We start from the raw sequence: 17,424 nt of genomic DNA on the forward strand, positions 1-17,424 counted from the left end.
GCACGCGCTGGGGTGTACGGTTTAACCATGTCCTGGATGTAGGAAGGGCCAGATCCATTCGCAGCATGGTAAGCAAGTACCAGTGTCTTGAAGTGGATTCTAGCAGTTACCGGAAGCCAGTGAAGGGAGCGGAGGAGCGGAGTGGTGTGGGAGAATTTAGGAAGGTTGAAGACCAGACGAGCCGCTGCATTCTGGATGAGCTGCAGAGGTCGGATGGCACATGCAGGTAGACCAGCCAGGAGGGAGTTGCAGTAGTCTAGGCGTGAGATGACGAGAGCTAACATCTCTGTTAACCGCCTTTGCTTTCTCACTGTCTCCGTCCCCACCGACTCATAAAGCTAGCAATGTCCTTGATCTCATATTCTCAAGGAACTGCGCTACTTCTAACCTCTCTGTAAACCGGCTCCACACATCCGATCACTTCTTCATTTTATTCTCTCTATCCCTTTCCAAACATAACAAACTAATCTCTTCTCATCCTGCACTTGTCCGCCGTAACCTTCGCTCCCTCTCCCCCTCTAGCTTTGCCTCGTCGGTGCTCTCAGCCCTCCCTTCCTCTGATTCGTTCCATCTCCTGCCTCCAAACTCTGCTGCAGAAACTCTCCTCTCTACTCTCTCATCCACTCTGGACTCGCTCTGTCCTCTCACATCTCGGCAGGCTCGTCAGTCCTCTCCTGCTCCCTGGCTAAATGATGCACTGCGTGCTAATAGAACCGTCCTTAGGGCAGCAGAGCGGAAATGGTGGAAATCCAAACACCGTGACGACCTCCTAACCTATCAGGCTCTCCTCTCCTCTTTCTCTGCTTGGATCTCTCAGGCAAAAAGCACTTTCTTTCAAGATAAGATCCAATCTTCCTATTCCAATCCTAAAAAACTATTTTCCATCTTCTCCACCCTCTTGGACCCTCCAAAAGCCCATCCCCCCTCCTCACTTCTGTCAAGCGACTTTGTTACCCACTTTGAAAAAAAGGTTGATGATATTCGCTCTTCTTTTTCTGACTCACCTTTACTCACCGCTGGGTCACCAGACCCTCCTTCCACCAACACACTGACCTCCTTTTCCCCTCTCTCTCCAAGTGAGGTTCTTACCCTCATTACCTCTGCCCGCCCTACCACCTGTCCTCTGGACCCTATCCCTTCAAACCTCCTTCAGACTATCGCTCCTGATATTCTACCGTTTCTCACCCATTTCATCAACACTTCTCTAACTTCTGGTCACTTTCCAAACAGTCTCAAGGAGGCAAGAGTAAACCCTCTCCTAGAGAAACCCACTCTCAACCCGTCTGATGTTATAAACTACAGGCCTGTCTCTCTCCTCCCGTTCCTGTCTAAAACACTTGAACGCGCTGTCTTTAAACAACTCTCCTGTTATCTCAATCAGAACAACCTTCTGGATCCGCACCAGTCTGGTTTCAAGGCAGGTCACTCCACAGAAACTGCTCTCATTGCTGTCACGGAGGAACTGCACACTGCCAAAACTGCATCCCTCTCCTCTGTCATCATCCTATTGGACCTGTCTGCTGCATTCGACACGGTGAATCATCAGATCCTCCATCGCACTCTCCAAAAACTTGGAGTTTCAGGCTCTGCACTTTCCCTCCTCACCTCATACCTGAAAGACCGTACCTACAGGGTGACTTGGAGAGGGTCTGAGTCCGACCCTTGTCAATTAACTACGGGGGTCCCTCAGGGCTCTGTTCTTGGTCCCCTCCTCTTCTCCCTGTACACAAACTCGCTCGGATCAGTCATTAGCCCGCATGGTTTTTCTTACCACTGCTACGCTGACGACATCCAATTAATTCTGTCCTTTCCCCGCTCAGAGACCCAGGTCGTTGCACGCATCTCTGCTTGTCTAGCTGACATCTCTCAGTGGATGTCTGCTCACCACCTCAAGCTCAACCTTGACAAGACTGAGCTGCTCTTCCTCCCGGGAAAAGATTGTCCCACTCTTGACCTAACAATCAACATCGGCACCTCAGTTGTTTCCCCGACTCAGACTGCAAGGAATCTGGGTGTGACCCTAGATAACAACCTGTCCTTCACTGCAAACATCGCTGCTACAACCCGTTGCTGCAGATACACGCTTTACAACATCAGGAAGATACGTCCCCAGCTGACACAGAAAGCGACTCAGGTTCTGGTCCAGGCTCTCGTCATCTCACGCCTAGACTACTGCAACTCCCTCCTGGCTGGTCTACCTGCATGTGCCATCCGACCTCTGCAGCTCATCCAGAATGCAGCGGCTCGTCTGGTCTTCAACCTTCCTAAATTCTCCCACACCACTCCGCTCCTCCGCTCCCTTCACTGGCTTCCGGTAACTGCTAGAATCCACTTCAAGACACTGGTACTTGCTTACCATGCTGCGAATGGATCTGGCCCTTCCTACATCCAGGACATGGTTAAACCGTACACCCCAGCGCGTGCACTACGCTCTGCATCAGCCAAACGACTCGTTGCGCCCTCGCTGCGAGGGGGACCCAAGTTCCCATCGGCGAAAACACGTGGGTTTGCTGTCCTGGCTCCAAGATGGTGGAATGAGCTCCCCATTGACATCAGGACGGCAGATAGCTTGCACATCTTCCGGCGCAAACTGAATACTCATCTCTTTCGACTCCACTTCGAGCGTTAGAACTATTAACGAAGCACTTTTATACTAATAAAGGACTGGCTTACCTAAAGCCAGTTGAGTAGCACTTGAAATGTTTGGCTCTATGAAACCTGATGTACTTATATGATTCTGTTTTCTTCAAGGTTGTGTCTTCCTGGTCGAATGTACTTATTGTAAGTCGCTTTGGATAAAAGCGTCAGCTAAATGCAATGTAATGTAATGTAATTTGAGTTTAAGTGAGGACAGAAACAAGTCCCTGAACAACAGGATAGTGAAAACATACACTACTGAACACAACTGCAGGCAAAGTTCAAAGTCTAACAAAGCGCGTTTGATCTCAGGCTGTAAAAATCATTTTAAAATCAAAGCGGAGGGAAAACATGAGAGAGAGAGAGAGAGAGAGAGGAGAGCAGAAAGTGTGAGCGAGGGAGCTCAGAGCAGACCGTAAAAACATCTCTTTAAACACGCAGAGCTAATTATTTCCCTCTCAGATCAATGTCCTCTCCTTTAACATTTCAGAAGATAAGACGAATAGAAAAGATAATACACATTTTTAATTAAACAGTGGTTGTCATGGAAATAGTTGTTAAATTATTCAACATCTCTCATGCAGTCCACAGTAAAAACAAAATGGATGGAAGTTTAAACACAATCTTCGTGCCTGTGTTTCATTTGTTTCAAACAAGTGAGTGTGTGCCAGTCTAACAAACCTGAGTTGAGGTCCCGTCCAGGGTTGAACGCTCGGCTGTTGACATTGGGGGAAAGTCTGTCGCAGCAGATGGTCTTAGAGACGTTGGTATTGAAGTTTCCATCAAACCTAAATAAACAAAAAGAGGCAACATTTGAGAAATGTATAGAGCGTGTCCGACTCATTTGTTTACGGAGCAGCTCTAACTATTCTCACGGCAGCAAAAATATTCAGTGCACCAATGCTCTGTTCCTAACAAAACACACAAACTCACAGGTTTGCAAATACCTATATGTTTATGTTAACTTCTTTGACAGAGATCTACATGATTTACACAAACAGTATAGAAATGTACATGAAAACAGGAATCCAATTACATGAAATATCTGTTGAAACAAATAGAACCTGCTTGTTGAGCTGAATTGTATCACTGGCTAGATCAGCTGTTGCCCAGACCCGTATTAAAGTAGGAGTAATTGGCTAGTGAATAATATTGTCCACGGAAAACTACTTAAATGTTGCTTTTCTCCAAGCCAAGCTAATACCCAGTTCCCTGAATACATCTGAATGTGATTGTAGAAAATGCCCACTAAATGTGATGATTCAAATCATCTGTCACAGAACCTCAAACTTCAGACTGAACTGGTTATGTACAACAGGATTTGGGAGAAGATATGTGTCTATTGATTAAAACAGAATTCTTTCTGGGAAAAGCAGGTGAGTTTAGTAGCTTGCTTGCACTGTAGCTGGTTTCTATATTGAGCCCTGTTGTTACAGATGCAGTTGAGTAATGCAGTGTTGTCCTCGAACAAAAACACAAACCTCCAAATGCGTTTAAGAGGTGTCAAAAATTAAACTCATGTTGCCATCAACACATCCTTAACATGTGGATCTTCTGTGAACATCTTTACACATAACTTATCAGATTTCATTGACTAATTTGGGCATGAGCAGTGTTATTTTAAAATCTCTTTCATGTGGTTTCCAGAGCTCTATCTCGGCAGTTAAGAGCTGACAAAGGGTAGGTATGCAGAGGAGCAGACTGTTCTGCACTGCACCAAGCCTGGGTGCTTTGATCCTGCCATCCCTCAAACTACACCCCCCCCCCCCACACACACACACACCATCCTCTGGCTTAACAACATACAGACACACACACATGCACACAAACACACACACACGAGCAACACACTATTTGGCTAGCTCTGCTTGCTTGCAGACCTGGCCTTGGCCCGGTTGGATTGACAGACGCTGTGATGTAAAGGCTGCGTTTGAACTTCACTCATTTGGAGTCCCATAAGGCCGGAGTCATTACTATTCTCCTTCAACCCACTTTGCATAGAAGCAGTGGGCAGGACGCTCAGCACAAATGTGTGCCAGATAAAAAATACATTTGCAGCCGCTTTGAATTCCACATCAAAAACACATGATGAGAATGAGAGAGCGAGCAGAAATGGAGAAATGGGGGGAGTAGGGCTGCGGTTCTGATCAAACATTTTAATGAGGGCATACAAAAAAATAGTTTTGCAAACAGGCTGACACGAGCCTGATGCAAGCATATACACAAGCCTGATGTTATTTACTGCATATACAAAATATAAATCTAAACTCTTTTAACCACGTATATTCCAAACTGAATGCATGGTGATTTAAATAATTAGTCCATTGAATATGCATATTAATAATGTATTGTAGGTATGCTTGCTTGATTACCATACACCACGACCTCCCAGAAGGGGTTGTTCACTACGCAGCCATTAGAAATAATCCTGAGGACAATTCAACAGACACACAGCACCAGCAATTGACCTGTGAAAATCCTTGATGAAAAGTACAATTTATTGATGTTTCTTTATATATCCTCTTTGGTTTAATACAGAATGAACTGAGATATAACTGCAGCATTTCAGAAGAGCCAACATGGGTGTTAAAACAGAAGGATAAACGATTTATTTCAATTTTGGACATACAAAACTTCACACTGGAGAGAACACATAAAGTCCAGCGTCTCATAGCAAACATTGGAACAGGAACCCTCTTCAAGATAAAGCTGCCCCTGCCGTTTCCAGTGGACACTAGCCATCCACTGTTTATGAAATCTATTATAATGAGATGTACCCTGCTGCAAAGAATCTGTATATCCAAAAAGGAGGCAATCATATGCCATTCCAAAAGCCCAGTGTGTTCAATTACCTTAAAGAGTAATGTGCAAGCTCCAACGTCAAGAGTAATACCCTTTCTAATGTGTTCGCAATCCCTCCTTGAATAGCAGCGGTGAATCTAGAAATATAGGAGCTGGAGAATGGAGAGCCATTAAAGAAAGCTCTATGTAAACAGCTTTGAATGGTAATATCAATATGGAGAGTGGATTTTGGAATCCTGGTTGGTTTCCGGCAGCTGCTTTCAGTAAGAGCTCTGGTGTTTTAAAATACTGGCCTCCCTCATGTATGTAAATGGAGATGGGCAAAATATTAGCAACACCATTTAAAAATCATGAAATCTAAAGCGCTTGGGAAAAGCCGCTAAAAGTAAGCGATAGACTTATTTTCCCTCTCTCTTTCTTTTCTTGTGTCCCACTTTGGAGAGATAGATCAGTAAATAGTGGAAATCAATTATCCTCTTTCTTCTTTTGTATAACTGGTACTTACTTAGTCTTTCTTTTGATCCATCATTGAGATAGAAGTAACAAAAGAGAAGAGCGTTTTCTTTTTGTTTGACTGATCCGTGAGCTGAAAGTATTGTGTATTAGAATATATCTTAATACCTGTTAAAGGGTGTACATGGGTTGTTGTTTTTTTAGTTGGAATAGGGCTTATGTTGTTGAAATAACTGCATTAAAACATAACCCAGGAATTGTGTATGACAAGCTGAACCGGTTACCAGTAGGCTATGTCATGGTTTCCATTCGCTACATTGCCTCCTTCATTTAGACTCTCACACTGCTGTGCTGTCCATTCACCTACTAGGGAGAGAGTAAGGGAGGATCAACTAGGATAGTGGGGGTATCATAAAAGACGGATTACAGACTGAGCCAACGGGGCCGGAGCCAAGGGGCTTCTCACAGAGGGCCCCTCAGACCTCAGAGGGTAATCCTTGTACTCAGAGGCCTTTAAATATACCACAATGCAAAACAAGGTAAAAGTGATATCTGTCTTCTCTGGAGAATAATTCCCCTTTGTTGTATCAACTTTTCAAAATCACTTAGGTTATTAGCAACACGATGACTTCAACTGTTTAGATTCAAGTATGTGTTGTTGTGCAAGTATGAAAAAGGCCAGATAGTGGAGACACAAAGTCCTCCTCACTGCTTATGCTGTCCTTGACTATCAATGGAGGAAGGGAGCAAGGACATTCAAAACAAAGGACTGGAAGGAAGGTGAAGAGTAGGGGAGTAAATGAAGAAGGGAAACCGACACTGGAAACAGGACTACATTGAAAGTTTAAGGGAGGAAATCACAGGGGAACAAAGGACAGAGGGAAAGAGGAAGAGCTTGACATTAAGAGAGGCATGTGGAGAGGGAGAAAGAATGATGTACACCTGTTAAGGTCACTTAAACAAACCCTCTCTAAACCTGCCTGGTGTTCTGTCTGATCCTTTTCTAATGAGGTATCAGCGCTATGCTGACTGAGCAACCAGGAGATCAGCTTGATCTGAATTAAGAACTCTGAGAAGCTGCTCAATGGAGCCAAATATACTCTTGATCTGGACTGCAAATCTGCCAAGAACTTAGATGGGGAGAATCCCTCTTAAGAAATTGAAGCTCAGTATTAGCACTATGGTGTCTTTCATCTTTATGTTTAATTTATGAGTGGAGGTATTAGGAATTCTGCAATATCATATCTCATTTGACATTAGGATATTATGTTTTGCATCTGGTGTTCTGTTTAGCAACTCAGATCCAGGCTGATGACCCTGTCAACATGATGACAACAAACCAATATACAACAAGTAAAACAAACTGCAATTACTACATTAAATATTAGCAATTCAGATCTGCTTTGTGATATGAGTAACAGACTGTTGAAAGCTGATACTCCTTGATGCCTTCGCTTTCCATCTAGTGTCATCATTAGCTCATTACCTAAATGCTAAGTCATGGGACAAACATAGCACTTTCAGTGATACTGCTGGTCAAACACTGATGCCTGCAGGCAGCAAGTATAACCCGGACATCTTTGGGGACATCATGCCATGATGTCATTCCCTTTCTCCCTTTCTCATTTTTCAGTGACAGTTGTTTGTTTACCTCTTAAAAGAACTCTTACTTCATCATATGAATAGCATTTTACAAGCACAGTCCATTTGCAGCTTATCTCCTCTACAACGGTTGGTGGAATGTGACTATTAAAATGCCATCTGGGCTGCTCCCAAACACACTTCTCACTTTTACAACTGCATATTAGTGGAACTGTTGAAATGAGCACCTGGAGATGACATGTTAAAAATACAAACATACAGAAACACACTTACGCCAACGCCAGGAGTCACATCATCTTTCTATTTTCAGGTACAGTCTGTCGTTGGGACTGAGCAGTGATTAAAGCATACCACTGGGTGCTAAGCATGGCCTCGGTGGCCTCCCTGTGAAATGATAGCCTGCTAGCTTGACAGCTAACAGACATGGACACTCTGTGAACCACCTGATCCCCCTCTAAACTGGCTGACCTGACTGAGACCCCTAAGCAGCTGATGTCTGATACTAATGAAGGACACTCTGAAACAGACACAAAAGATCTGGAATCCTGTCCCAATAGTGGCATGAATTCCTATACTGTTAATGACTATCAATCGAGATTGGGACTGACGTGCAAGTGACAATCTCTTAGTCTAGACACATTAAGGGAAATTGCTCTTTTGGCATGGTCGGCACCTTAACTCCTAGGCTGCCAAGGCTCTCTGTCGGCCAGTAAATCTGTTGCCCACAGCTGTCTAGTACTTGAACTTAAACTATTTGCTAAATGGGTTTACAATGTAACATTTCAGCCTGACTGAAACTGGGTTTTTGGTGAAATTTTTTGGATTTGTCTGTGACCAGTGCATGTAAATAGCAATGCATTATACAGTTGAAAACAGTTTTATCCTTGGATAAAGTAGCAGCAACACTGTTTCTAAATTATCTTAAAGGTCACATGTCATGGCCATTTCCATTTCCACTGATCATAATTCCATTGTTGAGGTCTACTAGAATAGATTTATACTGTGCAATTTTCCAAACTCACATTGGTTTCGCAAACAGCATCTCTGTAAAGTATGTGTATTCAGCAGTATTCACTCTCTCCACTAAACGGCTCGTTGCAGCTCTTGCCGCCCCCCCCCTCCCTGTGAGCCCAGTGTGCTCCGATTGGTCGGGACCAGTCGGGACGTTGTGAATCGCGCTGAGCTCCGTGGAGGTGTGATTTCCTTGTTTAGCGATACACAGCGAAACACAGCCAAACTCACCCTGAGCACACACAAAGTCACAGCCGAAGTAAAAACAATAAGTGTGGCTTGATATTGAGTAAGAAAAAGGTTGATAAACGCTGTGAGAATGCGTCTGCAGAGAGAATTTCGCCGCGATCCCAACTGTCTGTTATCAGCCTGCAGCCAGGGAGGAGAAATCAGCAGAGCTGCTTGCACTGAGTGTGTGAGGAAGTCCGTGGATTGGTCAATTTGGACCAATCAGCGGGGGCTTAACGTAACGGCTCCGCGGATTGGTCCATTTTGTTCCGGGGACGACATGACATCATGATGTCCCCGGAAGAATCAAATGGACAGTGACGTATCTCCAACGAGGCGTTTTGGGGAGGTATTTTCTGTGTTAGAGTTTTACTCGCTACATGGTGTACTTTGAGGGTTTTGACTCTGCACACCGTTTACATGCATAAAAACCTTCATAACACACAAGGGGACGGGTACTAACCGGAAAAGCATGACATGTCACCTTTAAGTATATATGTGTCCTTTTCTATGTTTTAAATTCTTGCTGCATATCAGAGAGGCATGTATATTTTCAAAAAGGTTCAAATTACGTGTATGGGTCTTCTAATTTATCCTAAGATGGAGGTGGTTTTTCAGCTGCTTCCTGATGCAATAATCTCTTTGAGAGAGCTCATTTATTTTTCATACTGCACGTTGAACTATCCCACTGTGCAGAAAACAATGCATGAGAAAGATCTGCATTCCCTTTTCGATTCTTTGAAGTTCAGGGATCTGTCAGACTCAGCTTCAGTTTGGTATGCCCCCCCAACCCCCCCAACACTACCAACCATGTGACTGCATTTCCATCCAACTTATCTGAGTCTTACATCATCTTTTCTAAGCAATTTCTGCCTTAAATTGTCTCTCAGTAAATCCATGATTTTAGACCTGGGATTAGAGCTAACATGTCAGGACATAAATACAACATGTCTGCGTGTGAACAACTGTTGAATGTATGTACAGTATGTCATGTGCACGATTCGACTACAGGTGGACAGTGGCTCTGAGCCAGGCAGCTTCCACTCTGCACGACTGAAGGGAAGGCAGGTGACCTTGCAGCCTGTGAAGTCTGCAGCGGGAAGACTTCACAGAGCATAACCTGGTCACATCGGCTGATAAAGGGGGGAGAGATAGACAGAAATGGAAAGAGAGGGAGAAAGAGGGGATGAGGGGTAGACAACAGCTGCTGCTCTGTAGATTCAAACTGAAAGCAGCTCTCAGCTTTGAAATGTGTTTTCGCATGCAAGTGGAGTTAGTGATTGGCTGAAAAGCCTACACTGTGGGCTGAGGCAATTTAAAACTCTCTCCCTAGAGGACTTAAATGTGACATTTTCAGGCTCACACCAATATTCATAAATTAAAAAAAGGGTTTTGTTGTGTAGGCAAATTCCATAAGAATATTACCCTGAAATGGATTGCCTTCCTGGGCTCCATGTACCATAAAACATTTTAATGGAGGTACACTGCAGTAAAAAGAGTTACGCAGCAAATGGCATAACTCCTGACTGCTTGAATAGGTTCTGAAAAAAGGGTAGAGTTTAACACACACATGTTTAAACAAGGGAGAGACAGGGAATGGGAAGTGTGTGTGTGTGTGTGTGTGTGTGTGTGTGTGTGTGTGTGTGTGTGTGTGTGTGTGTGTGTGTGTGTGTGTGTGTGTGTGTGTGTGTGTGTGTGTGTGTGTGTGTGTGTGTGTGTGGTCAAAGCTTAGCGTAATGTATAGAGCAGACTGCAGGTGCAACCAGTGGGAGGTGAGTTTACAGACACTGAACAAACCTCCTGCAGAGATTTTTGTTTGAGTGTTATGAGAGAGACAAAGACACAGAAGTGTGTGTGTGCATACGTGTGTGTGCGCGCGTGCGTGCGTGTGTGTGTGTGTGTGTGTTAAAGAGAAAGATACTCACTCCATCATAGATGTGGGTATGGAGCAGCAGTCCTGTATGGCAGTGAGTGGCGAGGTGAGGTGGGCGGTGTACGAGGCCTCCACCACCTGTTTGTTCCGGTTCACCACGTCCAGGTAGCGGTTAAACTTTTCACGGATCTTTTTGGCCAACTGCACACAAAAAAAAAACACAAAAAACAGACAAATTATTAAAAAGACAGCTATAAGAGGTGACAGCTAAATGTACCTCTTACGCTCTTAAAGTCATAAGTACCTAATTAAAACAAAATATCCCTTTTAAATTAGTTAAAAGATTACAACCATCACATTAGCACATTTAGCATTCACAAGTATGCACATGCAGATCCAGTAGTAATAACCGGGATAAAGAATAATTGACAATGATTACAAATAAAAGCTAATTTGTGGTTTGTTTAGCTGTGGTTGCAAGTTGTTGCACAATAATGACCCTGAGGACACAAGAATACAGGAATCAGACACTGCCTTCCTCCTGTGAATTAGGAGTTATTAAATATTGCAGTGAAAAGCGGGATCGTTCAGATAGTGCCTTAAAAAAAGAATTCCCCAAGACTTCTGCAAAGTCTTTTTAAGTATCAGAGTTTGTTTTGTTGGGTATTGGAAAAAAAAATAAGATCAAAAAACACAATCAAAAAAATAGTTTGAAACAATAAATGCATTTATCAAAGTTGAAGTACTGCAGTGTCAGCGAATACTTGCATATGTACATATAAAACAAGTGTTCACAAACACCCCAGGTCAGGACACTCCAATTGAGAGAATTTATATTTATCCTTTCATTTGTTGTTCCCTTAAAGTGGACCTATCATGCTATATTTGAAACATATATTGTAGGGCCATACCTATACAAAGCATGTCTGTGAAGTTTTTTTTTCAAAATACCAAACAGATCGCCCATTGTAGCCATCCCTCATACTGCTCAAACCCCTCTTTTGAAGCCCTGTTAGAGAAACGCAGATCTTGGGTACTTCGCTTGAAAAAAAGAGGAGGCGGAGCTAATGCCTGATCAGAATTCTACCGGAGATAAAGTTAAATTCTGTTGTGATAAAACGCCATCCTGTTTACACCACATCAAAGATTATCTCTGAAACAGTATGGAGCTCAAATGCTTTTTCTCTTGCGGGTTTATCAAAAGGTGAGTTCTTCTTTTATTTCCTGCTTTTTAAAACACATGTGCTCTACACAGTACAGGTTAGCTCTGAGTGTTAGCGAGGCTTGCTAATGTAAACAAAGACGAGACTACGTCCAAAACATGTCAGGCATTGTTTCCGATAGCAACTTTCTGTGGGTCCGCTGCCGATTTGACGTCAGTTCGGATGGAATCTGTATCCTCTCGTTGTACACCCGTTTTTCAAAGATTTGGGTACGGAGGAAAAGAGAGAGGGCTTTATTTTCTGACGCCACGTGAGTTCCCCGACGTACCGGGGACACATATGTATGTATAAAGGACATCACAAAGTGCATTTTGCATGATAGGTCCCCTTTAAGTCGGTTATATGCATATAAATACAGATGAATAAACTGACCTCGATCAACTCTATTTGTCTTTACTGTAACTTATTCACTTCTTACTCATTCAATATGCTTATATTTTTCAATCTCAATGTTATACATTTGCTACTTGCTTCTGAAGTGTATCTCCTCTTTATCTTTTGGCTGCTTTGTTCTTTAGAATCCTTCCTCTCACACTGACGTCTGCTTTTTTTTGTACAGAAAAGGTTACACTGCAAAACAAATCTAACTTGATTGTATTCATGGTTATAGCTTAAAAACAAGAAAACTGAGACTGACATGTGTTTGAACACACACTCAGTCAGTCCTCAACATCCATGCAAACACATGTACACAAACAAGTTCATAAATCCAAATGGAGCTAAGCCATATCAAAGATGCCCAGCACTCAGGCCGCACTAAGTGTGAAATCCATCACTGTTAAAAGCCAAGCAGAAAGATGGATGTGTGAGAATAAAAACATTTCTTTTTTGTAGTAACCTTGCAATCCACATTTAAAATACACTATCAACGATTTGTCTTAAAAAAACACTCTCCTTTTCAAACAGAAAATGTGTGTAATTTACCTTTTATAAGCATGAAAACAAGGAGACAGGAAGGAGGGAATAGTGGTTCGAGACAAAGGCAAAACGGCTAATTTAGTCCGTGTTTACTGGGGCCCTAATGAAGGCCCCTGGACAGGCATACATTATGCTTTGTCTTTCTTCCTCTGAAAGACAGGGTTCTGGTTGAGCAAACATCTCACAGGGCTCTTTTTATGGGGTTCCAGCTCCTTTGGGGGAAATAATGACCAGCTCTACAGTCGCCTCCTGGGGGACATGAATAACCAGCTCACCACCTCTTTACACCAAGGTTCCTGTTCTTTCTTTCTTTTGCCATGAAAGGATTTGTGAGCAATACACGCATGTAATCTGTTACAGATTGTTCACTTCATTTGAAAGCTTTAACATGTTCTATTAGTTTACTAAAGATATGTTAAACTACTAATCACTAGTATGAAGAAGTGACTTTGGGATTAGGCTACCCTGTCTTTACATTGTATTATATTTTTTAGCAACTTTGAGTGATTTGGAGAACGTTTGGTACGGTTAGGTTAGGCATAATTCCCTGGTTTTCTTTTTACATTTCACATTTAAATTGAATTATGTGGGGTCCACCTACTTCTAGAGAACTCAAGAATGATTAAACGGTGCACCCTGAGCTGAATTTCGAGAATTGTCAGAATACAATAAATGTGAAAGCGTTCTTAATTTGATTGTTCAGTTTGTTTGAAAGGTTTACATTAGGAGGGATGTGTGCATTGATTGCAAAAGTCATGCAAAAAAAGTTAAAATGACTTCAAGAAAAATGGCAGTGCTCTGAATTCTTTCCTAAGCCATTGTAAGTTACCTTCCCAGCCTTGTTGGATACAGAGAAATGCTTATTTCCACAGTAACTGGAGCCCCTTTGTTCACATCCCATAATTGCAAAAGGCTGCGATTCAAGCCAGGAAAAAGGAAATGTAACGCGACCCACTGACCGCTTGTACACCTAATCAGTATTCTTATTACGGGTTTAACAGGGCCTATGGCACAGCCCACAATTACTACTATTCTACCACACACACACACACACACACACACACACACACACACACACACACACACACACACACACACACACACACACACACACACACACACACACACACACACACACACACACACACACACACACACACACACACACACACACACACACACACACACACACACACACACACACACACACACACACACACACACACACACACACACACACACACACACACACACACACACACACACACACACACACACACACACACACACACACACACACACACACACACACACACACACACACACACACACACACAAATGTGCGCTCTCACACATAGATAGACATAAAGTTAAATACACACACGTGGTTCTCCCCCACTCACAGTAATGTCCGTGCATGGTAATTAGCTGCAGTGAATTTTGCATTAAAAGGGAGAAAATAGGCCAGTGTTCAGCTGGGGAGTGTTTCCATAGCTGGGGGGGAGAGGGAGAAAGTAACACCCCACTTTAACAGAGTGACTTAAGAGAAACCAGAAACTCTGAGCTGTGCAAGTTGAAGCTTATGTTACAGTCTGCCACGGTGCAGCCAAAGAAAACCTGCGCTCTGCAGATTAACCACACTCTTCCAAAACACAGGTTCCTCTCTCCGACCCTTCTGACCAGCTTTCAGGGCGAACAGCACCCAGTGGGGTCGGTGCAGCCGCAGAGCTGGAGTGAATGGAGTGGGTGCACCCTGACGTCTTGTGTTGGGAGCTTTGAGGTTTGCCAGACGGCCTTCCACCACAGTAACTGGCAGTGGTGTTTACGGCAAGACAAGTGCTTTACTTTCAATAATGGTTTATGGGATGAGTGTTACAGGAAGAGGCACTAGATTTCTGCAAAATGAAGAAACTGTACAGGATCATCGATTAATTTAGAATAAGTCCATTAGTCTGCTTCCTCAAATAGGTTTACAAAGCTTCATTATAACAGTTTTACTGTCAGAAAAGTTTGTTAAACCTCCACACTGCTGACTTTCTTCACTTCAGTGATGCTGATGCAAGTACTTTGCATGATATACCAATGAATGAATACATTTACCAGTTTCTAAAATGATGTATTACCGGACGCTCCTATTTTGTGGAACAAACTACAAATATAGTTACAAAAGGTTCAATTATAACAGCTAAATACGACAAACTGTGTATGCGATATCAGGCTAATGCTGAGCATTTGTTTTAATAAACTTCTTTATGGCAGACAAAAAATGATATACATGTGGTCTCTTAAGCCTATGACAGATATCCTAAAAGCAAGAGTAAATGTAGTCAAGAGATAAAAGGGTGAACACAACATGTAGCAGACTAGACCTGACAACCAAAAGCAGGAAACACTCAAAATCTCATTCCTCACTTGAATGAAACAATTTGTGGTTGTCCTTTTCCTGCCGTTTCCTAAATGTCACCTTGTGAAGACTACATCTATTCTGAGTTGCCGTAACAATGAAGCAGTTTAAGGAGCTGACACTGTAAAGCACTCAAAAACCACTCCGGACTAAAACCACCAGACTCAGGGACAGTTTCATCCCACGGCAATAAGACTGTTAAACACCTGAACTGTTGAAACAACATCCACAATATTCATCTGGCTGCTACTTACAAATTATTAATCTATTTACCTAATATATCATATTTCAATGACTTGCATATGGACTCTTATTGCACTATTTCAAACTATTTTTCTTCTTGTATTTACTATTTACTTGCACTATATTTTTCTGTTTATCTGTGTTTTGTGTTGCTCTGTTGGAGAAGCCTGTGACACAAGATTTTCATCTACATAACTACACTGTAGCTATGTTCGTTTGACAAATAAAGAACCTTGAACCTTGAATCCCAGCACACATTCACCACCTAACATGGGTAACAACATTTGTTGAAATGGGTCTTTTCAGCATTAAGTGTGTCCCTAAAATGTGTTATTAAGTTACTACTTACTCTTGGATATATGTAATGCCCCTACAATTCCTTTCCAATGGTTTGAGATTATATAGATTTTAATATCATATTAGTAGGTCAATCCCAAGGCAAGCTCAGTATTTGCCTATTTGGTTCCAATCAAGGATATTTTTTGTTATGGATTGCATCTGCTATACAAGCCTGATCTACAGTATATTCAATTATTTTGGTAATTCATAGCACTCTATTCTATAACTCTGTTAAGAGAACCTTATGCTTAGAAAGAGCATTGCATGGGAATGATGGACCAGCATGAAAACATTAGAAGCCTGCACTCTTTATAATATTCACTCTAACAGCAGATCTCACTGAGTATACCAATAGACTTATAGAATAGACAGGAAACCACTCAATGACAGAGTGATGGAGAGGGAGGCATCATAACATTAACCATGGACAGATGTCTGCATGTCGCTCGGAATAATGCATTTCTAGATAAGAAACCCATATTAGGGGCCAGTGCCTCCTCTCTGGAGCTCCTTGCCCTCTCTCCCTCCTCTGCAGACCCACTCCTAATTGGGCTTCACTTTGGCACATGGACACAGCCCCTGTGCCCAGAGACAACCCGCAAGAAAACTAAGCCAGGGCTGTCATCTGAATGAGTTGGCGTCTGACACAGAGGGGTTGCAGCCAGAATGCATGGACCCCATGAGCTGTTAAACTATTCCAACAAGGACATAAAGTCAGTGCTGCCCTGGGACTGGTGCTCATTAACATACACCAAAACAATGTGTAGTCAGTTCAAAACTCAAGACTCAGTATTGTAGCTGAGGTTTCTGTGAAAGGAAATGCTTCTAGAACTATGGCATGTGCAACAAACGTATGTGAGCAGCGGTGAGCGTCTGTTGCGCTAGTTTTTGCAATGTTTACAGCACAGTTGGCTGGCTGGCTGTGGTTGGCCTTGCTAGGGAAAGTCCACACACACAAAGGCTAATTTCATTTCTTCTTTTTCATCTGGTCTCAAACGTCCAATACAAGTATACTTTCCCATGGCCATAGCCATCTTAAATAAGGCCAAGTGGTGAGCCATTGAGAAAGGTCAGTAAACGCTGCTTTAAAAAAATGTATGAAACATTTTTGCAAATAGGGACCATGCAACAGTCTGCCCTCGTCTGAGCTTTTTTCTTTGAGTCAGTTACTGTGGCTGGGACTTGAGAGACTGGACAACACTTTATAATTAGGAAGACCCTTGGGTTTGTATGAAAACTATGTTTGTGATAGCTAGCAAGAACCATCTACGTCTCTATTGAGAAGAACAAAGATCAAGGCCTTAAGGCCAGATTGAAGCTGCCTCTGGAACAGCAAGTAGCTGCAAGGTGAGATATATTATACATTTCACACACATGCACCAACGTGAAAGGATATGCTAATGCTCACACAGATACAGAGGAAATGCAAACAAACATCCAGCTGTCTGTTCTTGCTGGTGGCTGTTTACCAGTTTTGTGTTTACTGTCACTCCTCCAAGATCCCTGACGCATGAGTACACACCACACACACACACACACACACACACACACACACACACACACACACACACACACACACACACCACACACACCACACACACCACACACACACACACACACACACACACACACACACACACACACACACACACACACACACACACACACACACACACACACACACACACACA

At 42.8% G+C, this 17,424-nt stretch overlaps 1 protein-coding gene across 1 annotated transcript in view; it reads right to left on the bottom strand.

The window, feature by feature from the left end:
- The window catches only part of cachd1 (cache domain containing 1), a 100,630-nt gene that overhangs the window by 36,872 nt on the left and 46,334 nt on the right, over positions 1-17,424 (bottom strand). Inside the window, exons 3-4 of the mRNA XM_034210503.1 lie at positions 10,659-10,807; positions 3,319-3,425 (exon numbers count right to left, since the gene is read on the bottom strand). Of these exons, the coding sequence (XP_034066394.1) occupies positions 3,319-3,425; positions 10,659-10,807 (256 nt within the window). The remainder of the gene's footprint in view (positions 1-3,318; positions 3,426-10,658; positions 10,808-17,424) is intronic.

The sequence above is a fragment of the Gymnodraco acuticeps genome, unplaced genomic scaffold (assembly GCF_902827175.1).
Source record: "Gymnodraco acuticeps unplaced genomic scaffold, fGymAcu1.1, whole genome shotgun sequence".
Lineage (NCBI taxonomy): Eukaryota > Metazoa > Chordata > Actinopteri > Perciformes > Bathydraconidae > Gymnodraco > Gymnodraco acuticeps.